The following is a 12066-nucleotide window of genomic DNA, read 5'->3' on the forward strand; positions in this document are numbered from 1 at the left end:
AACCTCAGCATTCAAACATTTTTTTCCAAAGCTGTGTCAATGTTTGTACACAGCTGAAACTGAGTTCCTTCAATGCACCAGTAAATAAATACTCAAAGTATATGGCCATGCACGTCTTGCCTGCTCCCATGTTATTAATTTACAGAGTCAGAACTTGGGACTTGATTTCTGTTACTTAAAACAAAAATTGAGTTTAAGTCTCAAGTCTGCAGCACTGCCATGTAAAGCAGTAAATTTATGATGTCCGCAACCTGTTCAGCACGTCCTTACGTTCAACCACCTGTAGGAGAGTATCGCATCTATAGAATGCCCCCAATAAATAGCATTCTATGTTTGCAGAAGTATTATTTTATGCTCTGTCGGGCTGGCTTTGCTTCGATCATTCCACCCTTGAAGACTGGTTTCTTCCACTACTGACAATTTAAAGAATGTCATCATATGCAACTTCTAAAATGTAAATGAACTTCAAAAAGGAGAGCACCGGTCTTCCCACCATCTGTGAACTCTGCTGTCAGCATTTTACAGCTCTCCTACTTCATATCAGCTGCTCTGCTCTGCTAATGATTCCACTCCCCTCCTGTGAAAACCCTGCAGGCAAATGATGGATGAAGGTCTCACTTTTTTTTTTTTTTAATGGTCACATCGACATGAACATATCAAACACTGGTAAGGATGACAGCTACCTTATGTAAATTTTAAAAAAAAAAACAATTGTGTAGAATGTCTCGTGTCTTAAGGGAAAAAAAGACTATATACCTTACATCATCTTTCCTGTTGTTCAAAGCCTTTTATGTAATGTCAACTGCTTGAATTCTTTATTTTCAAGAGCAATGTTATTTGGAAGTAAGGGGAATACTCTGAGACAGTATGTACCTGTTTTATAAGCATATATTACGTGTCACAACCATTGTGCCCTAATATTTGTCTACAATTTCCCACAGGAAGCCTCATATGGCTGGTTTTCTTCGGTTCATTCCACTGTGTCTTTAGCTGACTCCTTTAGGAAATGAAATGCTGTGCTAGGTCATGTTTTAGGACATTTTTCACAGTAGTCTGGTCAAGGGCAAAGTCAGCGGCCCGGGGATCATCAGCGAAGCTTTTAATCCTGCACTGTGCCCGTTTTGGAAGCAGGAACCCCTGGCTGGTACAGCCTGGTGACATGAGGATCAAACAGATGAACTGTAAAATTATTTGGGCTTACGACCCACCGGAGGTAGATCTACTGCACCTACACCGACGGTATAATCACCCTTAAGATTTCTTTGCCTCAAATTACAATGAGAAATAACTTTAAAAAAAATCTGTCCAAGATGACCTCTGACCTTGATTAATTCTGGTATGCCAGGTGAGCTAATGGATTTAAGATCTCTCTATACCAGCACAACCTCATGTTTTGGGATCGTTTCTGCTGTAGCTGCGCACGATCACCGCTCGCGATCTCATTGCAGTCCAGACATTGGAAACACCTGAGCTTAGAACCTTTAAGAAGCGTCACTAGGATCATTTACTTCCACCTAAACTCAAACAACACCGCTCTAAACTAGCTACAGGTACAAATAAACATCGGTGCTCGGTGTGAACACACCCCTCCATGCACAGAATAATACAACTGATGTTTAGATGACATTGATACGAGGTAAGTGCTTTGGAAACCCCTTCACGATAACATCATTAGTGCCATTCCTGCATTGTTAGCAAGAAAACAGGAGATTTAAAAGCTTCACTGATGTAGCAGAGAATAAAAATGCTAGCTCAAGGCGCGTTTGTTTTTTAAATTTCTTTGCAATCCGTAAAAACCGCCGCGGTGCTGCACAGCATTGCCCAGGGGTCCACCCGCCCACACGTCGTTCTCCATTTAACATGCATCTGTGATAATGGGGCGCCAATACCGTTGGCGTGGCAACTTTGGTAAAGAGCTGCACTTTACACAAGCGCGGCGAGTTGAGTTCAGTGTCCCTTTCGTGCATGTAACTGCGTTGCTCTTTTTGAACAACATAGGGCCTACTTCAAAAGTTGGAGCTCTGCCTTTGAAGATGTGGCACAGTTCTGGTGGCAAACATGTTAATCTGTCGGGGAATGGCCGTAACACCAGCAGTTAACTCTCACAGTGTGCAGGACCATTAAAGGCTGCTGCGCACTAATGAAAGACACTCCTTTGTGTAAATACTGTGTGTGTGTAGTTTATCTTGAGCACGCTACAGCACATACAAAAAGAAAATCAGGACACGATTAAAAACAGGCTGACAGATTGGAGTATGTCAACTACAGTGCTGCTAAAATTTGACGATTCCCTGAGCTAGATCCACACTGAGACTGCTTATCTTTGGAGACTGTTGTTCAACCTGTGACATTCCAATTTAGATACATGATCTAAAACACATTTTTCCCCTGACTATCTTCTGTAAAATATTTGTACATGCCACTAACTTTAAAAACTGAAGGATAAATCACACCCATTAACCAGAGGAAAACTTAAAAAAAAAACTCTTGTTGCAGAGAGCATCTCATTATCTTGAAAGGTTAGCATTGGTCTTAGGCCAGAGATATGTAGACGATTGTTTTATCGTTTTCTGTGATTCATGTAATTCTGTAATTTGACGCTTCTCAAATGTGACAATTTAATGTTTTTCTTTGTTTTATGTTGCGGTATACTGAATATTTCTGACTTTTTCGGCCTGGTGGTCAGAAAAAAACGTCAGGCTGAAGATAACATCTCGGGCTCTGGGGACTTATGAATGGCATTTCTGGCAATTGTCTGACATTTTAAAGATTAAATATCTAATCAATTCAGTTGAAAATAATAGATTATGTCAGTAAAGGAATAATGCCCACTTTCAGCCCTACTGGGTTTATCAGCACCTAAAACTGTAGTAAATAAAAACATTACCTATTTTCAACCGCACACTGCTCATATAACAGCAGACACCTGTTCTTATTGTCCGTAAGAGGTCAAAGTCACGTTAAATCTGTCCGCCTCAACAGTCAAGTACAAACACCATAGCCCGGACTCCCCAGGAGGACTCTCCAGCAGCGTGAAGCTGGATGGAAATCTGCTGTGAGCGGCGTGGTGACAACAGCCCAGACACCTGATATTCCCCCTGGAGGCTTTTAAAGATGAGGAACAGTCCAAAGGAGACGAAACTCCTGATTCCTCTGACATGCCAGCACTCACGTCACTTGAGGGTTTGGGGCATTATACCACCAGACAGTTTTCCAGTCAAGGGTGTCATTTTAAACGCTTGCACTCACAGTTAGTGAAACGGGCGGTAATTAGTGAGGATTTACCCCATGATCTGTGGAAGGAAAAAGAGCAGTGGGGGGATCGTCTGCGACTGTTTTTCTTCCCAAGAACTTCAGAGATTTCTTAACTTTCAAAACTTTTTCAAGTCCAGTCAGATTTGTGTGTAAGAGCATTGTACAAACAGCATCTGAACACTCGTCCTAGTGTCCTCATTGTTCTAATTACGTGCTTATTAGAGGCGCTTAGATCGACTGCTTTTTCTTTACCGCAGGAAGCATTCCTCTCTAATGACAAGTTACAAGAAGGTCCATACAAACAGTGAAGCGGGAGAAAACACCCAGGCTAAATTTGGGCCTCTTATTAAGATGGGCTGACCAAAAAAACAAAAAAAAAGCTGTGATCTTCGACACAACATTCGTGACCAAAAGACTTCCAAAAGACTGCTAGACACGAGACGTGAAAAAATGCCCAGCCTTGGACGGATGAAACGAGGGCTGGGTGGGGCTGGAGCAATAAACGCAGATATGAGGTGATTCAAACAAGGGTGTTCTATGTTGAGGCAGTATGTTGTTATTGTGGGTGAGGATCATGAGGAGCTCTGGGTTTTGTTTTGTTTTTTTTTAATTTAGGTTAAAGCTTGAAAGAAAACAGAATAAGAATTGGATGCGTGGCCTCATTTCCAGCACACAGGCACAATTCACCCTCGGCATTAACCGGCAGCGAAGCCGGGTTTTCGAGACAATTGCTCTTTCCTCAATCATGATAATAACCTCAAAAAACAGTTACTACAAATATCTGAACCTCTAGCCAGATGCAATAATGACTCCAGCTAGTAACCGCAAAGGGTTTACTTCCAAAACCCTGCGTAGGGCTGGTAAACAGAGGATGGTGTCTCTCATGGCTTTGGCATTTCGTTGGATTCATGTTAAAAAGAAGGTGCCGCTTATTTACAGCTCGAGGATTTATTATGTTTCTATTATTATGTATAAAATATATTTCTTGCTGCAGGGTCCTTGGCTCTGCAGCATGTTTGAAACTTAATCTCCAAATGGAAACTCGCAGGTAAACACGATGTGTGACTCTGCGTACTACTACTACTACTATCTTGGGTAACATTATCTCCGTAACCACAGGATCATACGATCTGCCAGACCGCCTATCACAGTCTGTTTTACAGTAAATATATAGTTTTATTACACTCTTCAACCCCTGCACAGTGACCCACATTGATCATAACGACTTTCTAAGTTATTCAACTATTTTACACGCGTTACAGGACAAGTTAGATTACCTGACTTTTCTCAGAGAGCCAAACTCCTCGTAACGCTCTTTCTGAATCTATCGGGACAAAAAAAAAAGGAGTCTTTATTTTTCCCCTCTTTCAAGACTAGAACAATAAAATCCCAAAAATCGCATAAAGTCAAGGAAGAATTTGTAAGTTCTCTATAAACGAAAGGAGGAGAGAGCAGTTCAGCAGGGTCCGCTGTTATCAGCTCCTTATACCTGGCTCAGCATCTCGACTATTCAGATCTGTTCTCCACTTTTCTGTCTGCTCCCACTGAATTATTCAGCAGGAGAGGGGGATACGGTATGACTTCTAGGTCACTATCCTCACAACAAAAAGAGACCGCCTTAAAGTTAGCACAGGGAAGGGCAAAGCATTTATCCTTTATCAGACCCGAAGAGCCGCTTCAACATATTTGTACCTCAAATGAAGGCTGGACAATAGAGCAAACTGATGAAATTACGGTCACCGTGAATCCATTACTGACCTAAATTTACTGTTATCGCAGTTTCCACTTTAAAAAAAAGAAAAGAAAAAAAAAATCTGAATCCCAAATGTGGAGATGAATTATGTAAGATTAGATTATAGTAGAGTGTCTGTGGGCCAAATTTAGACTTTTACACAAACTGGTGTTGCTGCTAAAAATGAGTTTCATTGAATTTTGGTGGAGTAAACGTAATTTCCAGGAATATGTAAGAAATATATAAGAAAATATATAAAGAAAAGAGCATTTTTATAATGCTCCTTTCCCCCCAGTCTCTCCTTATCTGCTAGAGTTCAAAGGTTATCTGCTGCTAACCCCCCCCCGGAAAAACCATCATGCAACAAGTTTTGTTGGGTTCCCTTTTATCTCTCAGGATTTATGTGTCCGGTCCATGCCTCCAGTCGTCAGCTGGAGCTTGGCACTGCGGCTTCCCTCCCTATCCAACGGGGCCTGGTGCCTGCTCAGAGCTGCCATGCAGCCGAGGGCAGCTTCTTTTCTCGGATCATTCCGAATTTACTCCCAACACTGCAGTGCCACATAACTTATCAAAATAAAATAAAAAAAATAAAGATTCCTGCTCTTGCTCTTCTTCGCCTTGCATTTGGAGCATCGCTGATCCGTCCTGAAGGCATCACTTGGTCTTCACTTGGGAGACCCCGAGCTAACCCTCCCGCCCCCACCACAACGAGCTCATTGTCAACTAAACAAATGTCTGTATTTCTCGACAGACGCGCTGGAATTAAAAGCGTGGGCCGAGGCGACGGGACCCTGCCGTTGCCGACTGCGCCGCTCGGCACCGAAGCCCCGAACGCCTCAGGCGGCGGTCCTACTTCTGCAGCCCGCTGGCTAACTTGCTAGGAGGCTAATCTCTCCCCGGCAACTTTCGGAGGCATCGACCGGGGTCTCCCGACCGGGCTACCGGGTCTGCGAGCGTGCGTCCCGGCGCAAAAAGCTTCAGGGACTCGTGGAGCTGCAGTGAAACCCCCCCAAAATAAAAACCCCACTTCGTCCAGTGCCACGGTTAGAAACCCAGGGGAAGTTCCGCGGGGTTTACAAACACAAGAACCACAATGGCGGTGCGCCTTTCTTTGAAAACAGCAACGCACGGCGACTAACAGGCACATGCAGCCACGGCGTGCCCCTCCAGCCCAGCAAACAGTGCGAAACGAGCCGAAGACAGAGAAACGGGCACCTCGCTCTCTCTCTCTCCCCCTACTCCCCCTCCGCCTCCTCCTCCTCCTCCTCTGCTCTGCGTTTGTTTTAAGTTTGCGCCATATTGAGTGCGGCTGCACAGCCCCCTGGACGTCGCAACATTGTTTCCAGGATAACAAAAGCCGCAGGAACGCAAAAGTAGCCGCCACTCACCTTGGCTATAGCCTTCTTGTATCGCATGACAGCCTGCTGGATGAGCGTGTGCACTTTTATGTTTCCATCCCCGCACGGCACCACCACCCGGGTCCTGCCAAAACACACCGTGACTTTCATGGTCTAGGCTCCGAGATCTTGCCCAGATTCGGAGTCAAACCGAGGAGAGGAGGAGGAGGAGGAGGAGGAGAAATCCGTGTGGAAATAAAAAAGGAGCATGGGTTTCTGTTGGTTCTGCTCCGCGGCTGTCCCGGTATTCCGTTACTGCAGCGAGGACTAAAGCTCTTTCCGCGTCTCCCCGCCGGACGACATTGTTTTCTGTGTTTTCAGACCACCTGTTTAGCTTCTCTCTCTCCTTCCTTCCCTCCCCAGAGCCCGATCCCTCTCTCTCTCTCCTCCCTCTCTCTCTGCTGAGCTAACACTCGGTCATGTGTTGCGTTCAGGTGCTGTTGGGATGTCGGAATCAAGGATTGACCGTGGAGCCTGTAGCTATGATATAAGTGCAGGAAAATATAAATAAATAAAACATGTTTGGTGAAAATCACAATATGTATCAACTTTTTGAGAAATCCTATCGCATTAGATGATCAATTAAAAAGTAATATCTGGTCATCAATCACTGCTCTATTTTGATCCCAAAATGTTGTCGGCTGAAGCAGACCTAGCTGAAACGGATGCAGACTTAACCCTTTTTTTTTTTTTTTTTTTGCCATGTTTCTTCAGTTGACACTCCTGGGAAAACTTAATAACCTGCTGAGGAAAGGGTGTAATTAATGGCTGGCATATAAAAATGGGAGGTAGGAATGGTGCTTTATCCACAGAGGTGTGGACACCGTCCATAGTTTATTAGCCTATATTTTATTAATGTAAATTATTATTGGTTATATCTTTAATTTCAATTTAACTAAATTGTCTTACTCTGTGTAGCGTATATACTTTAGGAAACATTGTTCCTTAGTGCTGAGGAGAGGACAGCTGCAGCAAGCGTTTAGTGAAGAGCCGGATCACGCGGCTGCTGAAGATGCAGTGAGGCCTTGATAAGTCAACAGCTGCTTTAGGATAAATAAATAATTAATACAACAACAAGTTTCAATAAAGAGTTCAGATATCATGAAAAGGTGAGTGAAGCTGTCGCCACATTTCCTTTCCACCTTGAACTGTCGCAGTCACGTCAAACAATGTGTCAACCTTGATTAGAAAAATTTAAAAAGTCTTTGACAATAAAACCTAACTGTTTATTGAACGATCCAAAAAAATATTTATCCCTACGCAAGTGGAACATCAACGATAGACAGAGCTTTGAGATAAACGGCTAGCGTCGGATACATTTTCCTAACTAAAGAGGGAAAATGCTGGGGAATCCCATCTGGGACTTCTAACATTTGAGGGTGGATTTTACCAGCGATACGCGAAGGCATCGGGAGAGCAGGGGAGGCCACAGTTGCAGTGTGAGGATGGGTAATGTGTGGGGTGTCACCGCTGCGCTCAAACAGAAGAGGAGAAAACGACATTCAAATCCACACACTGATCGAAAACAACGCAGAACGCTACAGCAGATGAGTCGTCACAAGAGCAGAGGGTTGAGTGAAGTCCTCCAAAGTGAGGGCATGTTGAATGGCAGGGCTTGAGTTCAGATTTAAGGTTAGGATCGAGCAGAGATTGGGTTTGCTATTAGAGAACGACTTCCTGAGTAATTCTATTCCTCTCAAGTCCAGTGATCCAGCTTTTATCAGTGTCCATATTTCCCTCGTACTGCTTTTCATTACCAGGCCTACACTTAATGGTACAGCATCCCTTGCTGAGAGCCTCAAGTCTACTCGTGCACCTGCGTCTTTCCTGTTTCGGTCAGTCATCCCGCCTGGGTTTGAAACCGAACCCGAACCTAGCCCCCCAAGATGAAAAGCGGTCCAGATCCGCCTGGGGGGGTTTCAGGACCAGCTGTCCCAACACATGGGTGGACTCGAACCACGGAACACATCTGCGCCGAAAGGAACTGGCCGCTGTAAAAAAAAAAAACACCCGCCTGAGCCAGTGGATCGACTCTAAAGTTTTAATATTTGATTCCATTCAGTTATGAGTCTTACAAATGTCACGACTGTAGTAACTCAAGAAGGCGACAAATCAGACAGACCCCGGATTGAACAGTGTGGGTTATGGAGCCCATAGGGCCTAGCAGGACTGCAACACATGGTTTAGTGAGAACAAATAAAGACAGGAGAACCACTGAATTCCAAGTATGTGGAAAGTGTATTTGTGGTTGACATGGGCGCTGGTTAAATGGGATCACTCCACCATCTAGTGCCAGCATGCAGCTGGGAGGCTATTTTAACTCTTAACACAGCTGGAGCTTTGCAGGCCACCAACCACATCCTCAGCTGCCGTCACGACAAAGCAAACAGCCCCAACTCCGGAGAATATGAGCACTTCTCCATGGCGGTTTTCACGGGGAGTTGTCACAGAGGAAACGTGCGATCACGCCGGTCCGATGAAAAGTAACGTTATGGGCTGTTTTCAGCGAAGGGGGGCCATTGTGGGTGTCTTTAGGCATTGAACTAATGTTCTCGTACGGATCTATGTACAGTGCAACAGCAGAATGCGATTCGGTTGCAACGACATTACAAGCGACTGTGGTGAAGCAGCGAAGGTCAAAGGTCAAAACCACCCTGACCGGCGCTTGTTCTACTAGAGGAGTTGTGCCGACGTGCTCGGAGGGGAAGCAAGAGCCACTTAACAAACTTACACCAAATCGGCATTGGCTGATATCTCCCATTTGTTTTTTATCTCCCTCAGGGACAGACTTTGAAATAAGTCAAGGTCCCTGGAGACACAATTTGTTAAATGTTTAACTCCAAGATGAGAAACCCACCTCTTGAAGTGATACCAATTATTTGTGCCAACTAAAAAAAAAAAAAAAGTTCTAGCACTTGGTCGGTCATCTGTTTCCTAGTTTTTATAACAATATTGATCATTTTAAAGAAGTTAATGTTTCTCCTGAGACAAATGTAAATTTTGAAAACAGGACACGATAAAATCAAAATCTTACAGGGCCACTTGCTGTTTTTTTTCCCCTGAGCTTTTGATTGCATCTCAGTGGCAAACTACAGTACACGATGTACGCAAACTCCGTCCACGTCAGAAGACCGTGAGATGCAGCTAAGGCTTACAAGAGAGATCTTTTAAGTGGAGCTTGAGTTATTTTTTCCGTCAAACTACTGTTTCCAAGGTCCAGAATTAACTTTCACACTTAACAGATCTGAGATATTTGGAATAGATGTCGTCGAATACCTCAAGGGCAACCAAATCTGGCATTTGGCCGCTTGAGATGATATTTCTCAGGCATGCATGCTATTTGTAGGTGTGTGTATTTGTCATTTGAACCACGCGTCACTGATTTGGGACTATTTCATGAGCTCCGCTGGCAAGAACGTGGTCCCCGTTCTTGTAATGCGTTCAGGTCCTCTTACCCAACACATTTTATTTTGTCAGTTAAAATATTCAATACAAGAATAACTCTGAGATCCACTAACATTAGGGACACATAAGAGCAGAGTTTCTCCGAAAAGGAAAGAGACATATTTTTAAAACGCTGGGCAACCTCAGGAATAGTCACTTACATTTTATCTTACATTATTATGGCATTTATGGAATCATCATTTTCGCTATAACGTTTAGAAAGATAAGAAAGGCCAGTGAATGACACTTGGTAGCAGCCAGGAATCCACTTTGTAAAATGCAATAAACCAATTCATTCATAAAAAAAGCAACAAAAAAAAGAAAACAACAAAAAAAAAACTGCAAAGAAGATGGACCTTGGCTTGTCACTTTGGATTAATTCAGGGAACAAGCTAATTTCACGAAAGTGTAAATATCCACCTGTCTGTCATGATGTGACTGACAGAGCACCATATGTAAATCAGTAGTGACCTCTTGTGGTACAGAGTGAACATTTTCTCCTTTCACTATGATTAAAACCTGTTCTCAAACCTCATTTGGCCTAAGCTCTCACAGAGTAGACACTATTTCATTTAGTGCCACTTCTTATTCAGCTTGATCATAAACAGTTGAATCAAGTCGTGTGTATGTAATAGTGCCTATTATTATTTTCCCCCCAGTAAGATTCCAAGCCAGAAATCCACTTTGTTTTTTTTTTTGTTTTTTTTAACATTGACACGTCAGCGGTTGTATCACATAGCAGCATTTTTCAGATGCCGTTTGGACGAGAGTCCATCACATGTAAAAATGAAGCAGCAGCAGCTCGGGCCGACCAGAGGAGATCAGGTCGCGCTGCGAGAAAAACACAGCAGTCACATCTGCGCGTCCCCGCGGCTCCTTTGCTCAGAATTGTCTACATCCGTACCAACTCATACCCTTATGAATTTATGTACACAATAATTATTGGAAACCCTGGAACCCTGGAAAAAATGTAGAAGTCAACGAGTCCTGGAAGGACTGTGAAATTTAACGAATGAGGCCAGTTAAGCTGCAAGCCCCACAGCAGAGGCCCAAATACCTCTTTGATGGTCTTATCAGCATGTGATTGTGTTATGTGTTCATCCCGGGCTAATTCTGTGCTAAAGAGCTGTCTGGCCCGGGTCATATGTGGATCCCTGCTGTCAGGCCTTTGTGCCCCCCCCCCCTGCCAAGGGTCCCCCTTCTGCTGCCGGTGCTCGACCATCTGGAGCATCCACGCTCTGGCGGGACAGGCCAAGGAGATGGGAGGAGGAGGGAGGGGGGAGGAAGGAGCTGAGGGGGGGGGGGGCAACGGGGCGAGGGCGCCAAAGGCCAGGATAGCTGACGTGATACGGCTCCGTTATTGAGATGAGTGCGACACAAGAGTTTTACAAAATGATAAGTAGCAAAAAAATATTCTGTGGCAAAATTGGAACATAAGCGGCAAATGGTACCAGAAAAAAAAAAAGGGCAGAATTAGGAACACAACAAGAAATAGAATATGCATAGAGGATGAAATATATTCAGATTCCACCTGGATGGTTTTCTTTGTAAGAACAACTGATGCATAAAAACAGTAGGACAAGTGGCAGCAAAAAGAAAGGACGAGGGGAAATAGGAAACCATAGTAATGTACATTACTATGTTTTCTTCATTACATTTTTGGAATGGTTTTCTGTTTTCAAAGGCAGAGAACGACACCCTTGAAGGAACATGTCCAGCCTGGCAATTTAAATTTGTCCATTCACAATGCACAAAATGGGAACTGCAACATACACATATTACAATCTGGCGTCACACGTGAACACAGAACGCTAAACACGCCTCGTCCGGTCCCGGTTATTGCTGAATTAAGTGCTTTTTACTCTCACTCCGTCAGAGATTAAAGGGAGGGACTTGGCCGCGCGGAGCAGCGCCGCTTGATAACAGCAGGGGCCGATGTTTGAGCGGTACGACCTCTCCTGGCACGCAGGAGGACAGATGGCGGCTCCGGGGTCAGCCAGGGTCCGCTCTAAATAAAGGAATTCAGCGAGGCCAGGGCAGATTCCACAGTGCACCAACACACGCGTGCGCACCTTCATGTCAGGACGAAACAACACACAGAGAGCGCGATGTCAGAAAATTCCTTAGAATATATATATATAGGTTGGTGATATAGCCTGACTGAAAACAGCAGATGGGCACAACGTAGACATTCTGCTATTCAATCTTGAATCTGTTTTTGGAATTTTGAGGGTAAAA

The 12066-nt window shown here is 44.1% G+C and overlaps 1 protein-coding gene across 10 annotated transcripts in view; it reads right to left on the minus strand.

The window, feature by feature from the left end:
* Window positions 1-6840, minus strand: part of LOC120798511 (partitioning defective 3 homolog) — a 233714-nt gene extending 226874 nt beyond the window's left edge. For 5 of the 10 annotated variants that reach the window (XM_040142808.1, XM_040142802.1, XM_040142801.1 and 2 more), the window contains exon 1: window positions 6376-6840. In XM_040142808.1, coding sequence (XP_039998742.1) covers window positions 6376-6495 — 120 coding nt within the window. In that variant the 5' untranslated portion in view covers window positions 6496-6840. The remainder of the gene's footprint in view (window positions 1-6375) is intronic. The other 5 variants (XM_040142806.1, XM_040142803.1, XM_040142807.1 and 2 more) reach the window with 1 other exon arrangement.
* Window positions 6841-12066: the final 5226 nt, after the last annotated feature.

This window comes from Xiphias gladius, chromosome 14 (assembly GCF_016859285.1).
Source record: "Xiphias gladius isolate SHS-SW01 ecotype Sanya breed wild chromosome 14, ASM1685928v1, whole genome shotgun sequence".
In the NCBI taxonomy this organism is placed as follows: Eukaryota; Metazoa; Chordata; class Actinopteri; order Istiophoriformes; family Xiphiidae; genus Xiphias; species Xiphias gladius.